The 24,672-nt window shown below is 46.6% G+C and overlaps 1 protein-coding gene and 1 long non-coding RNA gene across 2 annotated transcripts; both read left to right on the forward strand.

Annotated features, from left to right (window-relative positions):
* Nucleotides 1-7,432: 7,432 nt before the first annotated feature.
* On the forward strand, nt 7,433-22,796 carry LOC118356273. The gene is made up of 3 exons (XM_035723965.1): nt 7,433-7,865; nt 20,919-21,170; nt 21,904-22,796. Exons 1-3 carry the CDS (start codon nt 7,433-7,435, stop codon nt 22,386-22,388), a joined length of 1,170 nt encoding a protein of 389 aa, XP_035579858.1. The 3' UTR covers nt 22,389-22,796.
* Nucleotides 17,486-21,055, forward strand: LOC118356258. Its single transcript, XR_004819594.1, has 3 exons — nt 17,486-17,535; nt 19,214-19,303; nt 20,919-21,055. It is a non-coding gene; the product is annotated as an uncharacterized LOC118356258 (long non-coding RNA).
* Nucleotides 22,797-24,672: the final 1,876 nt, after the last annotated feature.

Genomic DNA, 24,672 nt, shown 5'->3' on the forward strand with positions numbered 1-24,672 from the left:
AGAGAGAAAAGAAATTGAGAGATTTTTATTTTTTAGATTTTATTTTTTTGAGAGAGAGAGACACAGTGAGAGAAGAAACAGAGGCAGGGGGAGTGGGAGAGGGAGAAGCAGCCTTCCCGCGGAGCAGGGAGCCCGATGAGGGGCTCAATCGAAGGACCCGGGGACCATGACCTGAGCCGAAGGCAGACGCTCAACGACTGAGCCCCCCAGGCGCCCCAACAGATTTCTTGTTACTGAAACAGACCTGGACGACCGAGTCAGGAAAGTGTTAACAGTTTTGCTCTCACATGAGTCTTTCTGGCCAAAATAAATTCTTTCCCAGTAAAAATCTTTGAGATCCTTATCTCTAAAGGCAGGATCAGGACCCTGGGGGTTTATACAGAGGATCACCATGGAGAAACATCCCTCGGTGGTGAGGGACAGGGGTCCCATAGTTTCATTTTTGGTCCTGGGCTGAGGCCGATGCTCAGGAATCCCAGGGGGAGTCTCTGTCCCCAGGGCATCTCAGCCCCCATCACCTTTGGGTTCCAGTCAGTGCCTGAGGTTCATCGGTACCTTGATTCTGGGACCCCAGCCTCAGTGCTGCTGATTGGAGCTCAAGGACCATGGGGGACATGAGACCCACCCTCCCTGTGCTCTCAGTCCCGGGCTGTCCGTCCCTCAGTCACCGCCATTGACACCTCCAGCCAGGCTGCACTCTGATGGAAACTCTTGTGTCCCAACCCAGGGCCACGGGGCCTGTGAACTCAGAGACACCTTCCCCCTTATCTCCACCTTGCCACCACTCACATGTGGGACCTTTGACAGAAACAGCTGGGTCCAGTTGGCTTTGGGTAGTAGTCATGGGTGGCTGAATGAATCAAGGTTCCATCCTGAACGTGCAGGACACAGTGTAGGGACTAGAGCTGTTCTCACCCCGGAGAGTGGTCTGACCCCAAATCCCTCCATCCTGGATGCTCTGTCTGTGTTTGGTAATTTGGTCAGCAGGATGGTTCTGAGTTCATAAGAGCAGGCCCCTAAGGGGTTTCACTGGGCACCACGTTGACCTTTCCTACCTGGGAGCCCAGACACATGGTACAAATAAGTGATTTCAGACAAACACTAAAAACCCGTAATCTCCTGAGAACAGAAGGCATTTCTGTACCACTGTTTCCACCCAGATTCTCTCTGCACTAAGCACAGATTTGGGGAAAGTACACTCCTGATTGTACCTGTATCTTCACACTGACATTGTCGTTGAGTTTAAATCAATCTTACTGAATAGAATTACATATAAAATAACACACGTTCATCCTAAGTACGAGGTTGGCTCCGTGGTGACTGACACAAAAACTCTGTCACTAGGTCCCTGTCAGAGCATCTACAGCTGTCACTCCTTTCTTCCCAGAATTTCCAGCAGATTTGCCCTTTGTGTTCTGAGGTCAGGGCCACACACATTCACGTGGCAAGGCTCCTGCAGACTCGTGTCTGTGCTGGGAGGACAGAGCCGAGGAGGGAATCTATGTCCTGTGTGTGGGCAACTGTTGCTTCAAGCAGGGAGAAAGAATGACAGGGACAAAGATGCTCCATGTGGAACCCTCTAAGAATGCACGTGACGGCCTCTACCCACAACCTGGAGTGAAGAGCTCCCCATATCCTCAGTGCTGTGGGGTGCTGAGAGGAAGGACAGCTCTGGAAATCAGGGAGAAGGCACATAAGAGGAAAGTCCCAGCATCCTGCACAGAAGTGAGCCTTTGCCCATGGGGACCCATCACTACTCTGGACTGTATCCTCATCTAGAAGAGTTTGTGTAGAGACACCACCTCGGGCAGGACGCAGGAGCAGAGAAGGGAGCAATGGAGAGACTCATTCTGAAGACTCTTAGCAGGGCCTAGAGTGAGTCTTGACTTAGTGGGAGGTGACATATAGGGACATCTGGTCAGGCCCAAATGCAGGGAACAGTGTCAAAACAATTTGGGGGGTGTGGGCTTGTGTCTGATGGGCTCTGGCCAGCATGAAACACAATGTTGTGTCTCCATCTGGACACCAGGGGGCACCCTGGTTCCATTTCTGAGGGGTCAGGGCTATCAGAGCAGGGCCCTGCCACCTGGCCCTGCCTGTGACCTCTGCTCAGGGCTCACAGCTGGGACCTCACCACTCCTGTCCACACACGGCCCCTCCCCTGCCCAACCCCCTGACGTGCTGAAGCAGAGGACCTGACCCAGGACCAGGGAGGGGTCAGAGAGCTGGGGTCTCATTTGCATGGCCAGGCCCTCCCTCTCTCAGAGGATGAAGAGGGGAAGAGAGAGATGAGGGGAGGCTCTGCACAGCTGTGGGGCCACAGCAGGCAGGATCGGTGATGACCTCCACCATGGCCTGGTCCCCTCTCCTCCTCAGCCTCCTCGCTCACTGCACAGGTGACTGGATGCAGGGCAGGGGAAGGGGCCCTGGGAGGACGTGTGGGGCCCTGCTTCCTCCTCTTGTCTCTAGACCCCAGCATCACCCTCTGTGCGTCTCTCCCCCTTGCAGGGTCCTGGGCCCAGTCTGTGCTGACTCAGCCGCCCTCCGTGTCTGGGAGCCTGGGCCAGAGGGTCACCATCTCCTGCACTGGAAGCAGCTCCAACATCGGGCGTGGTAGTTATGTGAGCTGGTTCCAACAGCTCCCAGGAAAAGCCCCCAGAACCATCATCTATAGTAATAACAACCGACCCTCAGGGGTCCCGGATCGATTCTCTGGCTCCAAGTCTGGCAGCACAGGCACCCTGACCATCACTGGGCTCCAGGCTGAGGACGAGGCTGAGTATTACTGCCAGTCCTATGACAGCAGTTTCAAAGGTCACACAGTGTTCCCGGCCTGTGGGGAAGTGAGACAAAAACTGCTGTCCCTCAGCAACGGGTCTCCCTGTGCAGCTCCCCCACCTTGGCCAAGTCAGCTCCTTCCTTTGTTTGGTCTAAACTGTAGTCGGAACTAATCTCAAGGAACTTTGGCTACAAAATAGTCCAAATTCTCTTAAATTTAGCCCCTCCAGCGTCTCCTTAGCAGGAAGACATTGTCTGGTTTTCTCACATCGAGGAGAAACTCCTGGGTGCCAGGGGCAGAATGCCGGTTAGAGAGTCAGTTGATGAGGGAAACAAGGGCAGGAGAAATGTCGCTTAAAGTCAATCTCCTCCCGCTGCAGCCCCTGAGAGACATGTGACCCATGCGGAGTGTGAGCTTCCTCAAGGACCTCATGGTTGCCTTAGTGTCCCCATGTGTGTGTTTTATTAAAGACTGAAGTAAGCTCGTCTTCACAGCAGCTAGCCCCTTCATTCCTGAAAGCCTGGCTTCCATATTCCTTAGAGATTATAATATCCCTCACCTCCAGTAATTATAAAGTACATAATCAGTCACTCCTCACAATCCCAGTGAGCTTGCTGCCCATGGGTCCTGTTCCCAGGCTATCGTAAAATCATCTTTTTTCAACATTCAATGTCTCAAGAATTCTTTCTTGACCATTGGGCTTGGCAATCCCATATCACTGTGACAGGTCAGGATAGAACCAGAGACAGGGCGTCCACCCGTGTCTGACTGAGGGTAGAGCTCTGTCCAGAGAGTTTGCATTCACTGCACTTACGGAACACCTACCATGTTAGTCTAGGATGTGGGACATATGTGGACATGACAGGAAGGGTGTGCAGGCTCAGGGAGCTGACAGTGTGTGGGGGAAGAGAGAGGAGACAAGCTAAACATGTTGTCAGGGAAAGCTGTGTCTCAGGATAATGAGGAGGGGTGGGGTTGGTGGGGTGGAGCCGGAGCATTGGAGGGGTGCACAGGGAACTCCACAATCTGATGCGTCATCATGGCATCCCTGTTCTGCACAGACAATGAAGGAACAGGAGGGAGCATGTAGGTGGGATGCGGCAGGGGCTGTGGACTCTGTCCCAGTCAGACTGGGAGCTCTGGACAAGGGGTTGATGGGGAGGAATGTAAGAGTCCTCATGACCTGGGGGAAGCAGGGACTGAGAATGGGAGTGGGAAGGAGAGGTTAGAGGTGGGGGGGCTTGGGAACAGTGGGTGGAGGGGTTCCAGCAGCTGGGGCAGTATGAGAACCCATCTCTGATGCAGGATGACTTATATCTCATGTTTCCAGGAGTTAGGATCAGCCCCTGACCCAGGGGACTGTTCGTCAGGAGTCCTAGAGACGCACATACCTACTTACTCTTATCGGACCCTTGATGCAACTTCACCTGTGCCTGTTGTTGGGGAGGAAGTATTTCCTGTGCTCTTCAAGGTCCATTTGGCTGAATCAGAATCAAAATGAATTTGGCAGATTAGCAGTTCAAAATCAATATTAATAGCCTACGTGAATCCACACAGACATGGAGAATTCCAAAGACAGTCAGGCAACATGACGCTTACATGAGTGAAGCTGGGGGTAGGGGTCTGAGGATCAAAGAGGAGAAAGAGCATTAGCAGGATGGTGAGAGGACATGTTTGCCAACAAAGGTTGTCCTGCTCTGTAGATACATGTCTTAGGTACAGAGGACCCCCTGCTAATAGCTCTCTTCCTGGTACAAGCAGGCAGTTTTTGGGGAGGTACAGAGGTTTTCTTAAATCTGGGAGTTTCATTTCCTTTTGAGAAAATAATGGTCACAGCCAAGCGGCTCATCTTGCGGCAGCCTATTCTTGGTCAGGTCCCTTCCCTCCTCTGAAACTTCCCAAAATTACACATGTCCAAAGTGGGGCTAAACGATTGTTCAGTTTGGTGGACACTCTCCTGACAACAGTTAAACATATTTCAGGAGGGGTTGAAGCAGGTGTGTTCTCAAAGTAAGGCCTGCGGTTCTAGAAATCAGGTATTAAACAAGAGGCATTTCTTGGAAACAAACAAAATGAGGGTTAATGATTGTATCAAAGTATAAAGCAGTTCCCAAGTTCTGAGGGTAGCAGGGGAGAAGACGTCTAGATGTCAAGCTCAAATAACTTCAGGTAGAGTGACAGCAGGCTGTGACAATCTGACAGATTTTCCTGGTTTGTAGTTCAAATGTGTCTGGTGATCCCTGAGTGGTCCACAGAGCAACAGGGACGAAGACCATCTCTCTGTGAGCGGTTCTGGTGATTTTTCTGAAGTTTACATCGTGTTGTTTGTTTTTACTCTTCACGACCTCAGGGAAGAAGGCAGTTTGAGTACAACTGAGAAAGGTGGGAGAAAAATCGTAATGTTAGTTTTGAGACTTGTAGCCAGACATATTAGCTAGAGAACATCAGGATCTAGTCCATGTTTTCTTCGACATGATTGGAACCAAGTATTCACTCTGGTGTGTTACTGAAACATTTTTTCTCTCCAATCACCCTCATTTCTACTAAGTATAGCTAAATTAACATTAATTTGCTCACCAAGTAACTGTAGTTTCTCAAAGAATTTGGTAGGATTATTTATATAAGGGCACCAAGAATGGCAATCAACCATATAGCCTCTTTAAAACCTACATTGCTGAACTTTTATAAGAAACCTCTAGATTAAACATTTAACAGCCCGTCCAGGTCAGAAGCTAAGCCAAAACTTATGCCAGGTACTTGTCATCAGACTTAACCTGCAACACCTATAGACTTGGGGAAGTTCTCTGTTTTTCAGGGACCCAAATATCCCACGGTTCCTGCACCTGCTAACACATGACCTTCCTGAGTCACCTGGGAAAGCTGCTGGAATCTTTGTGAGCAGGTGGTCAGCAGATACTTCCAAGTGGCTTTATTGTCTCCATAAAGTCAATGTTAGTTACTTAGAGGTGGCTGGTCATATCTGAGTATATACAGATACATATCTCGTTCCAATATGACCTTGTCTCCGAGTCTTAGTAATCTAAACAATGTTTCCAATTATATCTTGTTACAAGGAAAACAGAACCTTATGAAACTTATGCTAATAAATATGTTGCCATCCATGTATAAGAATGCTCACTGAGGGTTTCTGTGTTTTGAAGGGATCAGGTGTGGAGAAAAAATAAATAGTTTCATTTCTTCACCAAGGTATATTTCGTTAAGTTCTTATAGATCAGTTAGCTTAAGAGAAGTTTCCTTAAATCTGAAGAAAGAAAACATTTTAAAAAGTCAACAATATTTCAAACAAACAGTTATAAAAATTATAATTATTTTCCTCTGGATATTCACTTTCATGTTATTCATTTTTTGTTCTGTTTGAATCCAGTTTTATTAGTTCTAGCAATTTTTACTTTAGTTTTATTCTCGTAAAGGTATCAGAAACCTACATATTTTCAAAGTTCTGCCCATGAATATCCTTGAAGTTGTAACACATTTGCGGTAGCATCGGAATAAGATGGGAACTGTACGTAGCAAACATGACAGTGGCCGTGGCTACGGATGGCTTAGAGGTCATTACGATGCAACTGACAAGGAAATGTGTTATTCCCGTGACACGGAACACAAACATCTATCAAGCACGAATACGGAAAGTTACAGAGTTGTAAGCAAAATGTAGGATTTTTTAAAATAAAAAAATATATGTTTTTCAACGCATCAAAGTCCTGATAAACATAGGAAATATTTTGGTAAAACAGAGTGCACATTTTCCAAGCAGATAATTTTAAAGTTGAATAAGTACTTTTGTTTACCATGTTTTTGGTAGAGGAGACCAATAATTCAAGAAAAATTTGACTTTTTAACCAAGTTAAAACAGAATTCTAATTTTCCATCCACATAGTTTGATATTAAAGCTCACTTTCTTACTTAAATTTATCTTAATTTTAACAATTATTGACCACACATAGAATTCCTCTCTAGGTTCCTTTCCCAAAACCCTACTACAACTTTCTCCTATTGTCTCTAGACCCCAGCATCACCCTCTCTGTGTCTCTCCCCTTTGTAGGGACTGGGCCCTGTCTGTGCTGAGTCAGCCACCCTCCGTGTCTAGGCCCTGGGCCAGAAGTTCACCGTCTCCTGCACTCGAAGCAGCTCCAATATAGGTTGATATTACGTGGGCTGGCATCAACAACTTCCAAGGTCCGCCCCCAGTGCCATCATCTATGCTAATAGCAACCGACCCTCAGACATGGCAGATTGATTCTCTCCTTCTGTGTCTGGCAACTCAGGCTCTCTGACCATCACTGGGCTTCAGGCTGAGGACGAGGCTGATTACTCCTGCCCGCCCTATGACAGTGGACTCCATGCTCACACCGTGCTCCCGGGCTGTGCAGAAGCAACACAGACGTGCTGTCCCCACAACAACGGGGCTCCCCGTGCAGCCCTATTTCCTAGCCACGCCAACTGCTTGCTTGCTTTCTTTGGTACAACCTGGGGCCTGAGATCCATCTGAGGGAATTTGTCCACGAATTCATTTCACATTCTTTAAAATTTGTCCCTGAACCCTGTCCTGACATCCACAGATTCTGTCATTTTCTCAAATTGAGCAAAAATTTCTGGGTACCATGGCAGGAAGGCTGGTGGACAGAGTCCATCATGAGTTGGGGAAGAACCAGCAAAACACAGTCTAGCTGCGTGCGAGTCCTGACACGTCGGGAGTGTCCTATACGTGTCCTGTACCAGCAGCTCCCACGTATGGGGTCTCAAATCCGGAAGTGTTATGATGTGAGTCCCTCTGGCGATCAAGGTCTTACAGCTCTTACACGGTCTTCCATGTCTTACAGCTCTGGCTCCCTGACCATCACTGGGCTGAGTTCTGAGCACATTGTGCTCCTCACTGCCTCTCCTGGGACCGCATCTCAGGGCTCACACAGACTCCAGGCCTGTGGAAATTGGGACCAGAGCCCCTTTCTCATCGGCAAGGAGGGGGAGGCCCAGCGGCTGCTCAGGCTCCTCCCGTGGCTTCTGCTTCTGGTGCTCCTGCTGTGGCCGTCATGGGGCCAAGTCCATGCAAGGGCATCTCCTGGGGGTGAGGGCTCCTCCTTGCCTCCTTTCCCCACCTTCACTCACAGCTGCCTCTCATTAGACAAAGGGTCTCCCAAGGACACAGAAAGGTCATCTCCCCCACAGGGTCTCTACACTGAGGTCATGGACATGCGGTGGCAGGTTCAGGGTGCTCATCTCCTCCCTGAACTGTGAGGTATCTGGGGTCTGCATTCTTGATCATTTACCTATTTCTGCAAGTGGCCAGACCCATGTAATCCTATTAGTCTTCCATACGAATGTCTGTTCTGTGTGCTCATTGGGCTGATTTCTTCTGTCCCTGCTGCATAAACAGGGGAGTATTGAGGAGTCAGATATTTGGGTCTTTTAGGATGACTCCCTTTTTATTCGCATCAGTGCTGAGAGCGGACCAGTGATTTTTCTTGTTCACTTTCATTGTCTATTACTTGTAGAAAGACGTTGAACAATAATGGAGTTCAGGCCACTTGTGCCTGTTCCTGGTCTGGTAGAAATGTCCTCCCCCCTCACCACCGTAGCTAACTTCCTGTCTGGGGGATTGAGTTCGAGGTGTGCCAGACAGAGTGTGTTACCATGTGACAAATGTGTCTGTCTCTTTTTTTTTTTTTTAATTTTTTTATTGTTATGTTAATCACCATATATTACATCATTAGTTTTTGGTGCAGTGTTCCATGATTCATTGTTTGTTCATAACACCCAGTGCTCCATGCAGAACGTGCCCTCCTCAATACCCATCACCAGGCTAACCCATCCCCCTACCCCCTCCCCTCTAGAACCCTCAGGTTGTTTTTCAGAGTCCATCATCTCTCATGGTTCGTCTCCCCCTCTGACATACTCCCCTTTTCTTCCTCTCCTGTTATCTTCTTCTTTTTCTTTTTTCTTAAAATATGTTGCGTGATTTGTTTCAGAAGTACAGATCTGTGATTCAACAGTCTTGCACAATTCACAGCGCTCACCATAGCACATAGCCTCCCCAATGTCTATCACCCAGCCACCCCATCCCTCCCACCCCCAACCACTCCAGTAATACTCAGTTTGTTTCCTGAGATTAAGAATTCCTCATATCAGTGAGGTCATGTGATACATGTCTTTCTCTGATTGACTTATTTCACTCAGCATAACACCCTCCAGTTCCATCCACGTCATTGCAAATTGCAAGATCTCATTCCTTTTGATGGCTGCATAATATTCCATTGTGTTTATATACCACATCTTCTTTATCCATTCATCTGTCGATGGACATCTTGGCTCTTTCCACAGTTTGGCTATTGTGGACATTGCTGCTATAAACATTGGGGTACACGTACCCCTTCGGGTCCCTACATTTGTATCTTTGTGGTAAATACCCAGTAGTGCAATTGCTGGATCGAACGGTAGCTCTAATTTCAAATATTTGAGAAACCTCCATACTGTTTTCCAGAGTGGTTGCACCAGCTTGCATTCCCACCAACAGTGTAGGAGGGTTCCCCTTTCTCCACATCCCCGCCAACATCTGTCGTTCCCTGACTTGTTAATTTTAGCCATTCTGACGGGTGTGAGGTGGTATCTCATTGAGGTTTTGATTTGGATTTCCCTGATGCCGAGCGATGTTGAGCACTTTTTCATGTGCCTGTTGGCCATTTGGATGTCTTCTCTGGAGAAATGTCTGTTCATGTCTTCTGCCCATTTCTTGATTGGATTATTTGTTCTTTGGGTGGTGAGTTTGATAAGTTCTTTATAGATTTTGGATACTAGCCCTTTATCTGATATGTCATTTGCAAATATTTTCTCCCATTCTGTCGGTTGTCTTTTGGTTTTGTGTACTGTTTCTTTTGCTGTGCAAAAGCTTTTTATATTGATGAAATCCCAATAGTTCATTTTTGCCCTGGCTTCCCGTGCCTTTGGCGATGTTTCTAGGAAGAAGTTGCTGCGGCTAAGGTCGAAAAGGTTGCTACCTGTGTTCTCCTTTAGGATTTGGATGGACTCCTGTCTCACGTTTAGGTCTTTCAACCATTTGGAGTCTATTTTTGTGTGTGGTGTAAGGAAATGGTCCAGTTTCATTCTTCTGCATGTGGCTGTCCAATTTTCCCAACACCATTTGTTGAAGAGACTGTCTTTTTGCCATTGGACATTCTTTCCTGCTTTGTCAAAAATAAGTTGACCATAGAGTTGAGGGTCCATTTCTGGGCTCTCGATTCTGTTCCATTGATCTATGTGTCTGTTTTTGTGCCAGTACCATACTGTCTTGATGATGACAGCTTTGTAATAGAGCTGGAAGTCCGGAATTGTGATGCCGCCAGCTTTGCTTTTCTTTTTCAGTATTCCTCTGGCTATTCTGGGTCTCTTCTGGTTCCATACAAATTTTAGGATTATTTGTTCCATTTCTTTGAAAAAAGTGGATGGTATTTTGATGGGGATTGCATTGAATGTGTAGATTGCTCTAGGTAGCATTGACATCTTCACAATGTTGATTCTCCCAATCCATGAGCATGGAACGTTTTTCCATTTCTTTGTGTCTTCTTCAATTTCTTTCATGAGTATTTTATAGTTTTCTGAGTACAGATCCTTTGCCTCTTTGGTTAAATTTATTCCTAGGTATCTAATGGTTTTGGGTGCAATTGTAAATGGGATCGACTCCTTAATTTGTCTCTCTTCTGTCTTGTTGTTGGTGTATAAGAATGCCACTGATTTCTGTGCATTGATTTTATATCCTGCTACTTTACTGAATTCCTGTATGAGTTCCAGCAGTTTTGGGGTGGAGTCTTTTGGGTTTTCCACATACAGTATCATATCATCTGCAAAGAGTGAGAGTTTGACTTCCTCTTTGCCGATTTGGATGCCTTTGATTTCTTTTTGTTGTCTGATTGCTGTGGCTAGGACTTCTAATACTATGTTGAATAGCAGTGGTGAGAGTGGACATCCCTGCCGCGTGCCTGACCTTAGGGGAAAAGCTCTCAGCCTTTCCCCATTGAGAATGATATTCGCTGTAGGTTTTTCGTAGATGGCTTTTATGATATTGAGGTATGTACCCTCTATCCCTATACTCTGAAGAGTTTTGATCAAGAAAGGATGTTGTACTTTGTCAAATGCTTTTTCTGCATCTATTGAGAGGATCATATGATTCTTGCTCTTTCTTTTGTTAATGTATTGTATCACGTTGATTGATTTGCGGATGTTGAACCAGCCTTGCAGCCCAGGAATAAATCCCACTTGGTCATGGTGAATAATCCTTTTAATGTACTGTTGGATCCTATTGGCTAGTATTTTGGTGAGCATTTTTGCATCCATGTTCATCAAGGATATTGGTCTGTAGTTCTCCTTTTTGATGGGGTCTTTGTCTGGTTTTGGGATCAAGGTAATGCTGGCCTCATAAAATGAGTTTGGAAGTTTCCCTTCCATTTCTATTTTTTGGAACAGTTTCAGAAGAATAGGTATTAATTCTTCTTGAAATGTCTGATAGAATTCCCCTGGGAAGTCATCTGGCCCTGGGCTTTTGTTTCTTGGGAGATTTTTGATGACTGTTTCAATTTCCTTAGTGGTTATAGGTCTGTTCAGGTTTTCTATTTCTTCCTGGTTCAATTTTGGTAGTTGATACATCTCTAGGAATGCACCCATTTCTTCCAGGTTATCTAATTTGCTGGCATAGAGTTGCTCATAATATGTTCTTATAATTGTTTGTATTTCTTTGGTGTTGGTTGTGATCTCTCCTCTTTCATTCATGATTTTGTTGATTTGGGTCATTTCTCTTTTCTTTTTGATCAGTCTGGCCAGGGGTTTTTCAATCTTGTTAATTCTTTCAAAGAACCAGCTCCTAGTTTCGTTGATCTGTTCTACTGTTCTTTTGGTTTCTAGTTCATTGATTTCTGCTCTGATCTTTATGATTTCTCTTCTCCTGCTGGGTTTAGGCTTTATTTGCTGTTCTTTCTCCAGCTCCTTTAGGTGTAGGGTTAGGTTGTGTATTTGAGACCTTTCTTGTTTCTTGAGAAAGGCTTGTATTGCTATATACTTTCCTCTCAGGACCGCCTTTGCTGTATCCCAAAGATTTTGAACAGTTGTGTTTTCATTTTCATTGGTTTCCATGACTTTTTTTAATTCTTCTTTAATTTCTTGGTTGACCCATTCATTCTTTAGTAGGATGCTCTTTAGCCTCCATGTATTTGAGTTCTTTCCAACTTTCCTCTTGTGGTTGAGTTCTAGTTTCAAAGCATTGTGGTCTGAAAATATGCAGGGAATGATCCCAATCTTTTGGTACCGGTTGAGACCTGATTTGTGATCTAGGATGTGATCTATTCTGGAGAATGTTCCATGGGCACTAGAGAAGAATGTGTATTCCGTTGATTTGGGATGGCATGTTCAGAATATGTCTGTGAAGTCCATTTGGTCCAGTGTGTCATTTAAAGTCTTTATTTCCTTGTTGATCTTTTGCTTAGATAATCTGTCCATTTCAGTCAGGGGGGTGTTAAAGTCCCCCACTATTATTGTATTGTTGTCAGTGTGTTTCTTTGCTTTTTTTATTAATTGCCTTATATAATTGGCTGCTCCCACGTTCGGGGCATAGATATTTACAATTGTTAGATCTTCTTGTTGGATAGACCCTTTAAGTAGGATATAGTGTCCTTCCTCATCTCTTATTACAGTCTTTGTTTTAAAATCTAGTTTGTCTGATATAAGGATGGCCACCCCAGCTTTCTTTTGGTGTCCATTAGCATGGTAAATGGTTTTCCACCCTCTCACTTTCAATGTGTGGGTGTCTTTGGGTCTAAAATGAGTCTCTTGCAGACAGCATATTGATGGGTCTTGTTTTTTAATCCAATCTGAGAGCCTGTGTCTTTTGATTGGGGCATTTAGCCCATTTACATTCAGGGTAACTATTGAAAGGTATGAATTTAGTGCCATTGTATTACCTGTAAGGTGACTGTTAACTGTCTGTTGTCTGTTTCATTTCTGCTCTTTGCTGCTTTTAGGTTCTATCTTTGCTTAGAGGACCCCTCTCAATATTTCTTGGAGGGCTGGTTTCGTGTTTGCAAATTCCTTTAGTTTTTGTTTGTTCTGGAAGCTTTTTATCTCTCCTTCTATTTTCAGTGACAGCCTAGCTGGATATAGTATTCTTGGCTGCATATTTTTCTCGTTTAGTGCTCTGAAGATATGTTGCCAGTCCTTTCTGGCCTGCCAGGTCTCTGTGGATAGGTCTGTTGCCAATCTAATGTTTCTACCATTGTAGGTTACATATCTCTTCTCCCGAGCTGCTTTCAGGATTTTCTCTTTGTCTCTGAGACTCGTAAGTTTTACTATTAGATGTCGGGGTGTTGACCTATTATTATTGATTTTGATAGGGGTTCTCTGTGCCTCCTGGATTTTAATGCCTGTTTCCTTCCTCACATTAGGGAAGTTCTCTGCTATAATTTGCTCCAATATACCTTCTGCCTCTCTCTCTCTCTTCTTCTTCTTCTGGGATCCCAATTATTCTAATGTTGTTTCGTCTTATCGTATCACTTATCTCTCGAATTCTGCCCTCGTGATCCTGTAGTTGTTTCTCTCCCTTTTCTCAGCCTCTTTATTTTCCATCATTTGGTCTTCTATATCGCTGATTCTCTCTTCCGCCTCATTTATCCTAGCATTTAGTGCCCCCATTTTTGATTGCACCTCATCAATAGCCTTTTTGATTTCAACTTGGTTAGATTTTAGTTCTTTTATTTCTCCAGAAAGGGTTTCTCTAATAACTTCCACGCTTTTTTCAAGCCCAGCTAGTATCTTTCAAGTCATGATTCTGAACTCTAGGTCCGACATCGTACTAATGTCCGTATTGAGTAGGTCCCTGGCTGACGGTACTACCTCTTGTTCTTTTTGCTGAGGTGATTTCTTTCGTCTTGTCATTTTGTCCAGAGGAGAATAGATGAATGAGAGAACAAAATGCTAACAGGTTTACAACGTCCCCAGCAAATATACTGTATACAAATCAGAAAAGACCTGAAACCAGGGGAAAAGAAAGGGAAAGAAAGAAAAAAGAAAGAGAAAAAGAAAAAAAAAAAGATAAAAACAAAAAGAAAACAATACAAAAAAAGCAGAATACGATCAAATATGATCAGGCTAGTGCATAGATCAGTGCCACACACTAGATTTTGGGCGTATTATGGTCTGTTAGAAAAAAGTGCCTCCTAAAATTTTAAAGGAAAAAGACATATATGTACAAAATAAGGGTTGATACAATGAAGGGATGGAAGATGACTGTAAAGATGAAAATTATAAAAGATTTTATAAAAGGACTTGGTAAGATAAGTTGTTTGAAAAAAGAAAGAAGATTTAAGGAAAAAAAAAAAAGGAAAAAGGGAGAGAATGTGATCAGGCAGGAGACTAGAACAAAGCCATACAGTAGTGATTTAGGGTGTATTTTGATCTGTTAGAAGAAACTGTACCTCAAAATTTTAAAGAGAGAACAACTTATATATATATGCCAAAAATAAGGGTAACTACTATGAAGGGATAAAATAGGACTCTAAAAATGAAAAATAAAAAAAATTTTTTTTTTTAAAAAGGGATTGATAAGATGTTGGTTGAAAAAGGGAAAAAGAAAAATAAAAAAAAACAGTCAACAAAAATTAACTTTGATGAAATAATGAATCATGGTAAAAAAAAAAAAAAAAAAGCCATGAATCTATGTGCAGTATTCCCCTAGCGCTGGAGTTCTCCCATTCTCCTTGATCGATCAACTTGGTCTTGGCTTGCTGGCTGTTTGTGCTGATCTTCTGGGGGAGGGGCCTGTTGCTGTGGTTTCCAAATGTCTTTGCCGGAGGCGGAATTGCCCCGCCCTTGTCGGTCCGGGCTAAGCAAGCTGCTCCGGTTTGCTCTCAGGAGCTTTTTTTCCCTGCAAGCTCTCCGTACAGCCTTGGAGGACCGCGGCAGAAATGGTGGCCTCCCAATCTCCACCCGGAGGAGCTGAGAACTCGGGGCCCCGCTCCTCAGTGCGCCCCCAGAGAAAAGCAGTCACTCCCGTGTCCCCGGTCTCTGGCCGCACTCCGTGCTCACCCGGCCTGTGATCGAGCGTTGCTATCTCTGGCACCCGACCCCGCACGGAGTCTCCAAACCCAGCAGATCCCTGCAGTTCCTTCCCGCACCGCTCCTCCCCGGGAAGGAAGGGGAGTCTCCCCGGATCTGCTGCTTGTTGGGTCCCTGCTGGGGGAGCCGTGCCCCGACTGGGCCGCAGATCACAGTTTATGGCAACCCCGAGCTGAGAGCCCGCGACTCTGCTCCGTCTCTGCAGCCGGCTTCCCCGCTCTGATACCTGGGAGCTCTGGCGCACTCAGGCACCCCCGGCCTCTCTGTGACCCCAAGGGTCCTGAGACCACACTGTCCCAGGAGGATTCCACCCCCCGCTTAGCCACTGCAGCGACGTCCCTCCGCCGAGCCAACGTCTAAAAGGTCTGATTTTTGTGCTCCGCGGCTCTAGCACTTGCCAGAAGCGGCCGGCGGAGGCCCCTCCCCCGCCGTCTATCCTCCGGAATATCGCCTCGGATTCACTTCTCCGCACGCCCTACCTTCCAGTAAGTGGTCGCTTCTCTGTTCAGAGAGTTGTTGCTACTCTCCTGTTCGATCTCCTGTTGAGTTCGTAGGTGTTTAGAATGGTTTGATCCCTATTCAGCTGAATTCCTGAGACCAGACGAAATCTAGGTCTCCTACTCCTCCGCCATCTTGCTCCACCCCCCTGTCTGTCTGTTTCTATTTTATGTAGTTTTGTTAGGACTTTGCTTTCCAGTTGCTCAAAGAGTCTGTCAAGATCTAGTGAGATAATGTGATTTTCATCTATTGTTTTATTAATAGAATATCTTATATAAAATAATTTTACTATGGAATTCAACTAGTATGCTTGCAGTAAATCACATATGGTCATGGTGTATGAACATATGGATGTGAGCTTGGAGTCACACTGTTCATATTGTATTTAAATTATAGGTAAAATATGTCTTAATACTGTCCTGCGGATTTCCTTTTCCTGTATAATATTTTTCAGGTGTCTGTATGAGTATTACTTTTTCTTTCGATAAGAATTTAAATTTTCTGGGGACACCTGGCTGTCTAGGTCAGTTGAGCATGCAACTCTAGATCTCACAGTCGTGAGTTCAAGCCCCACATTGACCATGGATACTACTTAAAAGTTTAAAAAAAAAGAATTTAAATTTTCCGTTGTTTTTCAGTGCTTTTCAAAAACATATATATGAAGCAAACAAATAAGATTTTCTGCTCTCTGAAAGTTTGTTGTTTTTTTCTTGTGAAGGTAATCTCATCTCACGTCTTTTTGTGGAATAGTTCCTAATAATATTCTCTATTTTTTCTTTTTCTAAAAGAGATTTTATTCATTTGTTTGAAAGATAGAGAGAAAGAGTGTGAGAGAGAGAGCCAGCGTGAGCAGGAGCAGGGGCAGAAGGGCTTGATCCCAGGACCCTGGGATCCTGACCTGAAGAGAAAACAGTCGCTTTACCGACTGAGCCACCCAGGGTCCTAGTGACTGGATCAGTCTTGCAGGTTCTCTGTGCCTGTCCAGCTTCCTCATGCCCTCAGTCAGTCATTCCAAAACATTCTGCAATTTCCTCAGACAGCTCCCCTCTGGAGGGGCAGGGGCTCTGTGCTGGGAACCGGCAATAAATTAGACAGAGGCGGTCCTTTCTCTCTGCCTTAGATGCTCTTTGCTTCTCCTACTCTTCTTTGTTTTCCCTTCTCCCTGCTCCAAGGCATCCCTAACTCCAATACCCTGCCCCAAAGGGTAATTGGCCAGTTCCCTCCCCCACTCTACTACACCTGTCCTTCCCAGAGGAGTGTGGGACCATCCAACCTTCACCTGGAATTCCTTGAGGGACCTCTCTCCCCATTTGTCAACTGCACGAGGCCCAGCCCTTCACTGGACCACATTCCCCTATATCCCTTCTGAGACTCTGTTCCTTATTTCTGTTTCCACCTTCCCCTTCTCATACCCACCTTGTCCTTGACCAGAAACAGAGATGGGACATGTATGTGGAATAGATGTGTGGTCATAAACAACTACCCCATATGGAGATGATGCATCATCCCAAGGGAACCGTTGTTCTAGTTGAGGATCCACGTGTCTTCCTGAGTGTCCTTATTCAGGTCCTTCCTCACGTGAGGAGCTGAGAGGTGGGCCAGACCCACACCTCTTGGGGAGGAGTGATGGACTTTGGCAACCCCGTCACCTAGGGATTCAGTTCAATAGTTCCCAACCTATCAACATGAATTACCTTTTGGCAAGCATCCCTGATCTTTTGTCATGCACATGTCATATCCTGCTGATATCTTTTTATTTTTGACATTGGCCAAAATATTGATATTATATGTGAAAATGATGCAATTGGTGAATATCTGGTTCTTACTGTAGAGAATAAATACACAATAATTGGTATAAATTGTATCAACAGAACTGAAAATGTCTCAGTATTGAAGCATATGAATATATAAAATATAAGTATAATTATAGGTGAATATTTTATAATTAGAATCTGATATGTTTCTTTTTCAAAAATTTTCTTTATTTATTTCACAGAGAGAGAGCACAAGTCGACAGAGTGGTAGGCAGAGGGAGAGGGAGAAGCAGGTTCCCCGCTGAGCCGGAAGCCTGATGCTGGAATCAATCCCAGGACCCTGAGATCATGACCTGAGCCGAAGGCAGATGCTTCACCAACTGAGCCACTCAGGTGCCCCGAGAATCTTATAGTTTTCTAACTGCACAGTTCCAGTGTGAATTTCAAGTGGAATTAGTGGTGTGGAACACATTTTTATTTCCTTCATCCTCAAACAATCCACAGTCCAAGAAGGGTTTCAATGCTTGAGACGATATCTTTTGATGACATTGACCTTCTCAGAGATAGAGGAATCTGGCTCCAGGGGGAAGGTGGTGGGAGATGCTGGAGGCTGGAGGACGGAGGGGGAGCTGATCAAGCAGCAGTGAGGGGCTGGATGCGGGGAGGGCAGCGTCCTCTCCCAGGGATCACACCCTGAGGAGGCAGAGAGCTGGAAGCAGGGCTCTCCTCTCAGTCCTGACAGAACCACTGCGTCAGGAGCACAGAGGGGGCTCTTTCCCGACTCTTCCTGTTACTTCCTTACCTGCACCAATCAGAAAATAGTTGGTGCTTCTCAAGTATGTGGTTTACATTAACTACATAAATGAGTTTTCTCAAACTAAAAAACATTACAAGAAAACTTTATGCTTTTCTGTTTTACCCGTAAGTATTGGGGCAGCACAGGGTCAATTCAGTTCTTAAATTCCTCCTGTGCTCAGAGTCTACCCTGTGAGATCGCTCATTTGAGGGTCATCGATGCAGAGCTTCCCTCTCAGATTCCCTCCTGCTTCATTACTTGTCCTACTGTTCCAACATAGGGAACACATTCTATTATCCCCCTCAGCTCTATCTGTCTAGCATCTCCTACAGGAGTTCATGTCGTAATTTCCCTACAACAACCAGGTGATTGTCCCTACATCAACAATGAAGAAGCCCAAGAGGATATTAAAAAACAAATCCATTGGAGATAGCATCGAAAAGAATAGAACACACTTTGGAGTCAACTTAACCAAGTAGACAGAAGACTTGCAAACTGAAAAGTAAAAAGGATTGCTGAAAATACTAAAAAGATTTAAATAAGTGAGAGGGTCGCCCATCCATGGCTTGGATGACTTAATATTGTGAAGGTACAAACAACACCAAACAAATCCATCTCCACATTCGGTTCTGTCCGGTCATGAGCTTGTTGCTCCCTGTTTAATCCCACGATGTCTACTGCTCACCCCCCTGCTTGTTGGAGGGCTTTGGATAAATGTCTGTTCTTTGGACCCAGATTTTAGACACTCATCCCCCACAAATTCCACATGAGGCCACGAGGGTTGTCAGGGCAGGAGAGATGGAAGAACCCCTCAACAGAGGACTCATCCATTTATAGCAATGTCCTGTGTATAACAATCTTTACACTAATTGAAATTTTAAAGCTGATTTAAAATAGATTAAGTAGAGGCGCCTGGGTAGCTCAGTCGTTAAGCGTCTGCCTTCGACTCAGGTCATGATCCCAGGGTCCTGGGATGGAGACCCGCGTCAGGTTCTCTGCTCCATGGGAAGCCTGCTTCTCCCTCTCCCTCTCTCCCTACTTGTGTTCCCTATCTCGCTGTGTGTCTCTGTTAAATAAATGAATAAAATCTTCAAAAAAAATAGAATAAATAAATAAATAAATAAATAAATAAATAAATAAGTAAAATATATAAAGTATATAAGAGAGTCAACTATGTAAGCATTTGTCAGTCTAAATTTCAAGGAGCCTTTGAACTTGGAAACTGTGCAGGAGCAGAAGACGCATGTCCCTGACAGTGTTCTGTTCCCATGGCAGAGACAAGCCTCAAACGTCCCGGCAGTGCAGGCTGAGGGAACCTCACAGGAGAATCTAAACCCACACCAACAACAACGGTCAAACTGGAAGGTAGGTCTATGTAGAATTACTATGAGGTGTGAAGCACCTTGGTACTCGGAGAACTTTAAGCCTTTTATTTGGTTCAAAATGATGGTAGACTGCTTAAGACCCCAAGCTCCTGGAAGAGGCAAACTCCAATGTCAGGTAATCCTGAAATACCTGTTAATGTAAGCAGTGTGCAATACGCCATGTATTTAACCATCCGGAGGTCATTCTGACCTGGAAACAACTTGTCAGCCTGAACACCACAGAGGGCTCCTCTTCATTCTACTGCCCGGGGCAGTGAGTGACATCATTCTAGATCCAATTGCAAAAGTCTGGAGCTCATTCCAGGAGCCCTGGGAGGTGTCCGATGGGAGGGACGACTTGGTGTCTCGGCCCAGCAGGTGGCGCTGTGGGACTGGGCCTGTGAGGATGGGCTTCTGGTCCAGACCAACTAGGGAACTGCTCTACTCACTGCTGCACACTTGGCAGGGGGTGGCTTCACTGAAGTGTGGCTGCAGCACCTGTGCGCCCGCAGCTGCGTGGGGGCTCAGCTCTGACTCCCTCCCTCCTTCCTGCTCCATCCGCCACCTGGTGGAGGCCTTGCCCAGGCTGGTGTTCAGACAGGGACAGTCACGTCCCCACCTGGATCGGTTCGCATCATGAAAAATAATCACGTGCCATGCTACCAGGCCCAGGGCAAGAGACCCCTGGGGAGGGAGGAGGGGAAAGTCAACAACATGGCCTCAGCCAGAGAACTCTGGGGCGTCTCTGTCCTGTCCTGATTCCTCTCTGGCCTCCTCCCTCATAGACAAGGAGTTCCCTTTAGGGCTGAAGAGAAAAGCTGCTAGGGTCGGGGGGAGGCATTTCCACTGCTCTGTTCCCAAACAAGCCCCATTCTTTCTGCCACCTTAGAGCCTCCAGCTTTCCTTCCAGGGCCAGAAGGTGGTACTCTGCCGTCCAGGGCATCGGGGTCCTTGTTAGGGGGCAAAGGAAAAAATATATAAGTATATATGATATTTATTATAAATAACATGTTATAAAATTGTTTTTAATCTATAACCAATATATAAACACTTATTATATATGAACAATGTATTATATTGAATTATTACTTATAATTATTTTATATATACTCTAATAAATATAAATATGTACCATATAAATAGTATAGATTATATATAAATATTTTATCAAATGAATGTTAAAAGTTGCATTCTGCCTACACATATCATATATTATAGTTATACATTAAGTACTGTACGTTACATATAGAGGGGAGGAGAGGAAAATGAAGGTATTGTGTCTGGGAACTACTCTGAGTTTGCTCCACCATGAGTTACATTTAGAAACGAGCCAGATGTGGAGTCACACAAAGGAATCTGTATTTGCAGCAAATAAGGAGATCACAGGGAATAATTTGCAAAGCCTTGATTCCGAGAACAGGAGTGAGTGGTTATTTTGATTTCGTATTTGGGATGAATATTCAGAAAGGGAGCTTTGTCATCCCTTGTCAAGGTGGGGGTAAGGGGGGTCAGGAGTCCTGAGCGCACAGGCCGATACAGGCATCCTCAGCTCTGTGAATGGGGCCAGGGCTCCTCCGAGTGCAGAGACTTATCCAGGCCCTGCTCTGTCCCCACAGCCGCTGTGGGTCCCGTCAGCCCTGCTCAGGAAGGCGCGGCGTTCTCACACTCGGTGGCCTTCTCTGTGAAGTTGTGTGTCTCCACTGCAAGCTGCTGTTCACACTCAGCACCCAGAGCCAGCCTGCCTCCTCTGAGCACCGCCCCCCCCCCCCCCCCCACCGTGGGGACAGATTCCCTCTGCTCTCTGGTCCCCGTGTCTGGTCCTCAGCTGCACAGAAGTTCGCAGGCTCTCCTGGGTCAGGACTGCACAGGTACCTCCTGCTGGACCCCACTGCACGGAGGAAGCCTGAGCAGGGACAGCACACCAGGACCTCTGTCCTTCCTGGAGAGTCACTCTCCCATGGTGGGAACACAGGCATTAGGGAAGCAGGTGAAGGAGAGGGTTGCCAGCAGTTGGAAAGAAGGAGAGATTCTTCCAGAGTCCAAGAGGAGTGCTGTGAGACTGTACCTGGGGGTTTCTTCAGGCGAGGGTCTCCCAGCAGGACAGTCCTCCAGTGACAGGAGGCCCCAAAGCCAGGTCCCTAACTTTCAGTGGGAACTGGACATGTGTAACCTCTTTGAGCCTGGATAAATCCCTGGCCCTGGCCCTGTGTGTGGTCCCAGCAGGTGCATCCTCCAGGCCCACCAGGAAGAAAACTCGTGCATCAGGAATTCTCTGTGTCCAAGGGTCACACACCTGGGAGTGCACAGCAGGGAGAAGCGGGGGGGGGGGGGGGGTGTCACATTTGCATGAGCAGCTGCTCTGTGAGGCCCTTGGACAGGGGATAGGACAGGCCCGGGGCAGCCCAGCCCCAGCTCTGTGGCCTAAGAAGGGGCTGTGTCACCGTGGTCCGGAGCCCTGTCCTCCTTGAGCTCCTCACTGCACAGTGGGGACAGGCCCCAGTGCCCGAGGGCGGCCCCCCAGCCTGAGTCCTATCCCCTGGCTCAGCTCCTCATGCACACGCACCCAATCCCTTCTCTTCCTTCTGATGTGTGTGTCTGCAGGCTCCCTGTCCCAGCCCCTGCTGACACGGCCGCCCTCCCTCTCGGCATCTCCGGGAACGACGGCCAGACTCACCTGCACCCTGAGCAGGGACATCGGTGTGGGCGGCTCTAACATCGACTGGATCCAGCAGCAGCCAGGGAGCCCTCCCCGGTGTCTGCCGAGGTTCTCCTCAGACTCCGAGAAGCACCAGGGCTCCGGGGTCCCCAGCCGCTTCTCGGGCTCCAAAGACGCCTCGGCCAATGAGGGGCTTCTGCGCATCTCGGGGCTGCAGGCTGAGGCCGAGGCGGACTCTCACTGGGCTACAGCTCAAGGCAGTGGGCGCAGCTACCGCTCCTCACAGCCTCTCAGAGAAGGAGGAAGTGAGACAAAAATCCCTGGGTCCCAGGACCTTGTGTGTGTGCTTATTTCATTGAGAAACTTACCAGGGGACACCTGCAGGGAGGAATCTTCTGCAGGAAGATCTCTCCTTGAACAGGAGAAATAAACACACACACACACAGACTCACACATTATGCCTGTGAATTGAGCCATCCTAGGGCATCCCAGGAAGACATGGACAGACGAGGCATCAGAGTCCAACTGCACATCCCCACGGGGTCTGGAGAGGATGAACAGGAATAAACATTGTGTCTGCACCTGAACCTGCTGCCCAGCGAACATTCCTCCACAATCCGTTGTATCATCTTGTTCCTTCAAGTGTGACCTTGTGTCACTACTGATGTATCCACAGCTGATACCCTGACAATAACTCTGGTCACAGACACAGTCTTCTCTCTCTAAACCAGCTACACATGAACCTGGACCAGATCCTATAGACTCTCCCTGACGACAACGCCCACACGCTCCCTTCTCTTCTCTCGTCTGCTACCATGTCCCTTAGGCTTCAGTCTTTTCCTCTGGCTCTTCAGAACTGAACTCTGTCTCATATAGGATTTCTGAGGAAACTGGAAATGATCTTGCTGTGGTTTCCAGTCTCCAAAGTCTATCTCTAGGCAGGAGAGAGACCAGGAAACAGAGCTGCGTGAAACCCCTCATATTCTCCTTCCTGCTCGCACCCCCACTCCCTGCTCTGGTTTTCTGTCCCCCAACACTCCCAGTCAGTCCTTTTACTTTAAAAATAAACTGCTTACATTTTTTTTCTCTAAAAAGGATATTTTTACCCAAACTTCAGGTATTTGCACATGTAATCTATAGATTCTTTTTTCTCCTTCAGAATTAACTGATGCTGCACCCACGTTGAGCTTGAGCAAATCCACAGAGATAAGATGCGTTGCATATTTCAAAATATGTCATTCTTTTTCTTCTGCCCCAAATCTGTGTTTCCTAAGGACTCTCCAGACAGTACATTCATTCCAGAAACATTCTTCTGGTCCCTGAGTCCCATGCTTTAGACTTTTTCCCCCTTAAAGTCACCACTATCCTCTGGGCACCCCAGGTGGAAGCTGGAGACACAGAGGACTGTGGAGAACAGCGGGGTGAGGGGGCAGGAAGGAGGGGGCTGTGTGCTCATCCCTGCCCTGTGATCCCTGACACCTGGACACCCTGCAGCTGTGGCTCTTGGGTCTGCAGAGATAGGAATGGATAGATTTCTGTGACTCAACAAGGTTCAGTGAGTTGTTAATGGGTCTGTTCTCACATGAGTGCTCACTGCCTAACTAAGTCCTGCTCCTTCAGTGTTAGATGTGACTGTGTGTGTGACCTCCCCACTGGGACACCTGGCATCATGCTCCCTCCCCACTGAGGCAGGTTCTGTAGGAGCCAAGTCTCTTCTTCATCCCAAGGTGATCTGCGGCTCCCACCAGGATGCTGATGAGGCTGTGGATACTCAGCTTTTGGGGACACTCAGATGAAGAAGATCCTTCTCACAAAGGCACTGAAGGAGTTCATAGAGTTGTAGGCGAGCTTGTCCCCTCATTTGGGTGTCAGGAAGACAACTCTGGGGCCCCTCCATCCCTGGCCTGGGGTCCTTCCCTCCTTACCCTTCTGTTTGCACAGGTGAGGGGTGAGGATATTTGGAAATGATTCATCAGTGGCACCTTCCCTGTTCCTCATTTCCATCCCTTAGTCCAGTGTCAGTACTTTGTTCTGGCTTCAAATACCACTTAGATATGAGCAAGAGAGGCTGTGGTGACCACAAAGTCTGTCAGGGTGGCCTGCCCTGAGCTAGCCTGGACTCTGTCTATGCTTCCCCGAGTGACCTCACTCCCCCTGGGTCTCCAGGGCCCATCCATGAACATGGATAGAGTCCTGGCCACATCTCCCCCCAGGGCAACTGCTGACCCTCCTTCCATCACACCTCCCTTCTAGGCCTCTCCGTCACTTAATTTATTAAAATTAGAGCATCTTAGGAGGGGACACTTTCCCTGACCACAGCCCCGCATCCATCCCGCTGCCCCTGCCTTTCCTCTTCAGTTTCTCCTGAGGCTCATGAGAGGGGGCAGAGTTGGGGCCTTGCTGAGCCCATCCCTGTAATTTCCCCAATAAAGCCTGAGAGGTTGGGACACAACAGGACATTCTGTTGTTGTGTCTACACGTGTTGCCAAGTGAGGAAGATCACGCCTCCTCAGTATGGATTTTTGGGACTGTGGATGCTCTGAGTCATTTCAGGGAGCAGGGGTGCCCCCCAGACATTAACAGTCACCCTCATCCTGTCTCTACCCAGTGACTAGTAACCACTGATCTGCTTTCAGTCCCTACAGATTGATTTACTGTACACATATTTTACATAATGAAATTATGTAACACGGAGCCCTTTGGGAATAGCTTAT

Source organism: Zalophus californianus, chromosome 14 (assembly GCF_009762305.2).
Source record: "Zalophus californianus isolate mZalCal1 chromosome 14, mZalCal1.pri.v2, whole genome shotgun sequence".
Lineage (NCBI taxonomy): Eukaryota > Metazoa > Chordata > Mammalia > Carnivora > Otariidae > Zalophus > Zalophus californianus.

Excerpts from the sequence above, each read along its gene's own strand:
- LOC118356273 (XM_035723965.1), top strand. The coding sequence starts at position 7,433 with ATGAGTTGGGGAAGAACCAGCAAAACACAGTCTAGCTGCGTGCGAGTC. Across the intron at positions 7,866-20,918 it reads TGCAAGGGCATCTCCTGGGG|CCGCTGTGGGTCCCGTCAGC; the intron begins GTGAGGGCTCCT and ends CTGTCCCCACAG. Across the intron at positions 21,171-21,903 it reads CCTGGGTCAGGACTGCACAG|GCTCCCTGTCCCAGCCCCTG; the intron begins GTACCTCCTGCT and ends GTGTGTCTGCAG.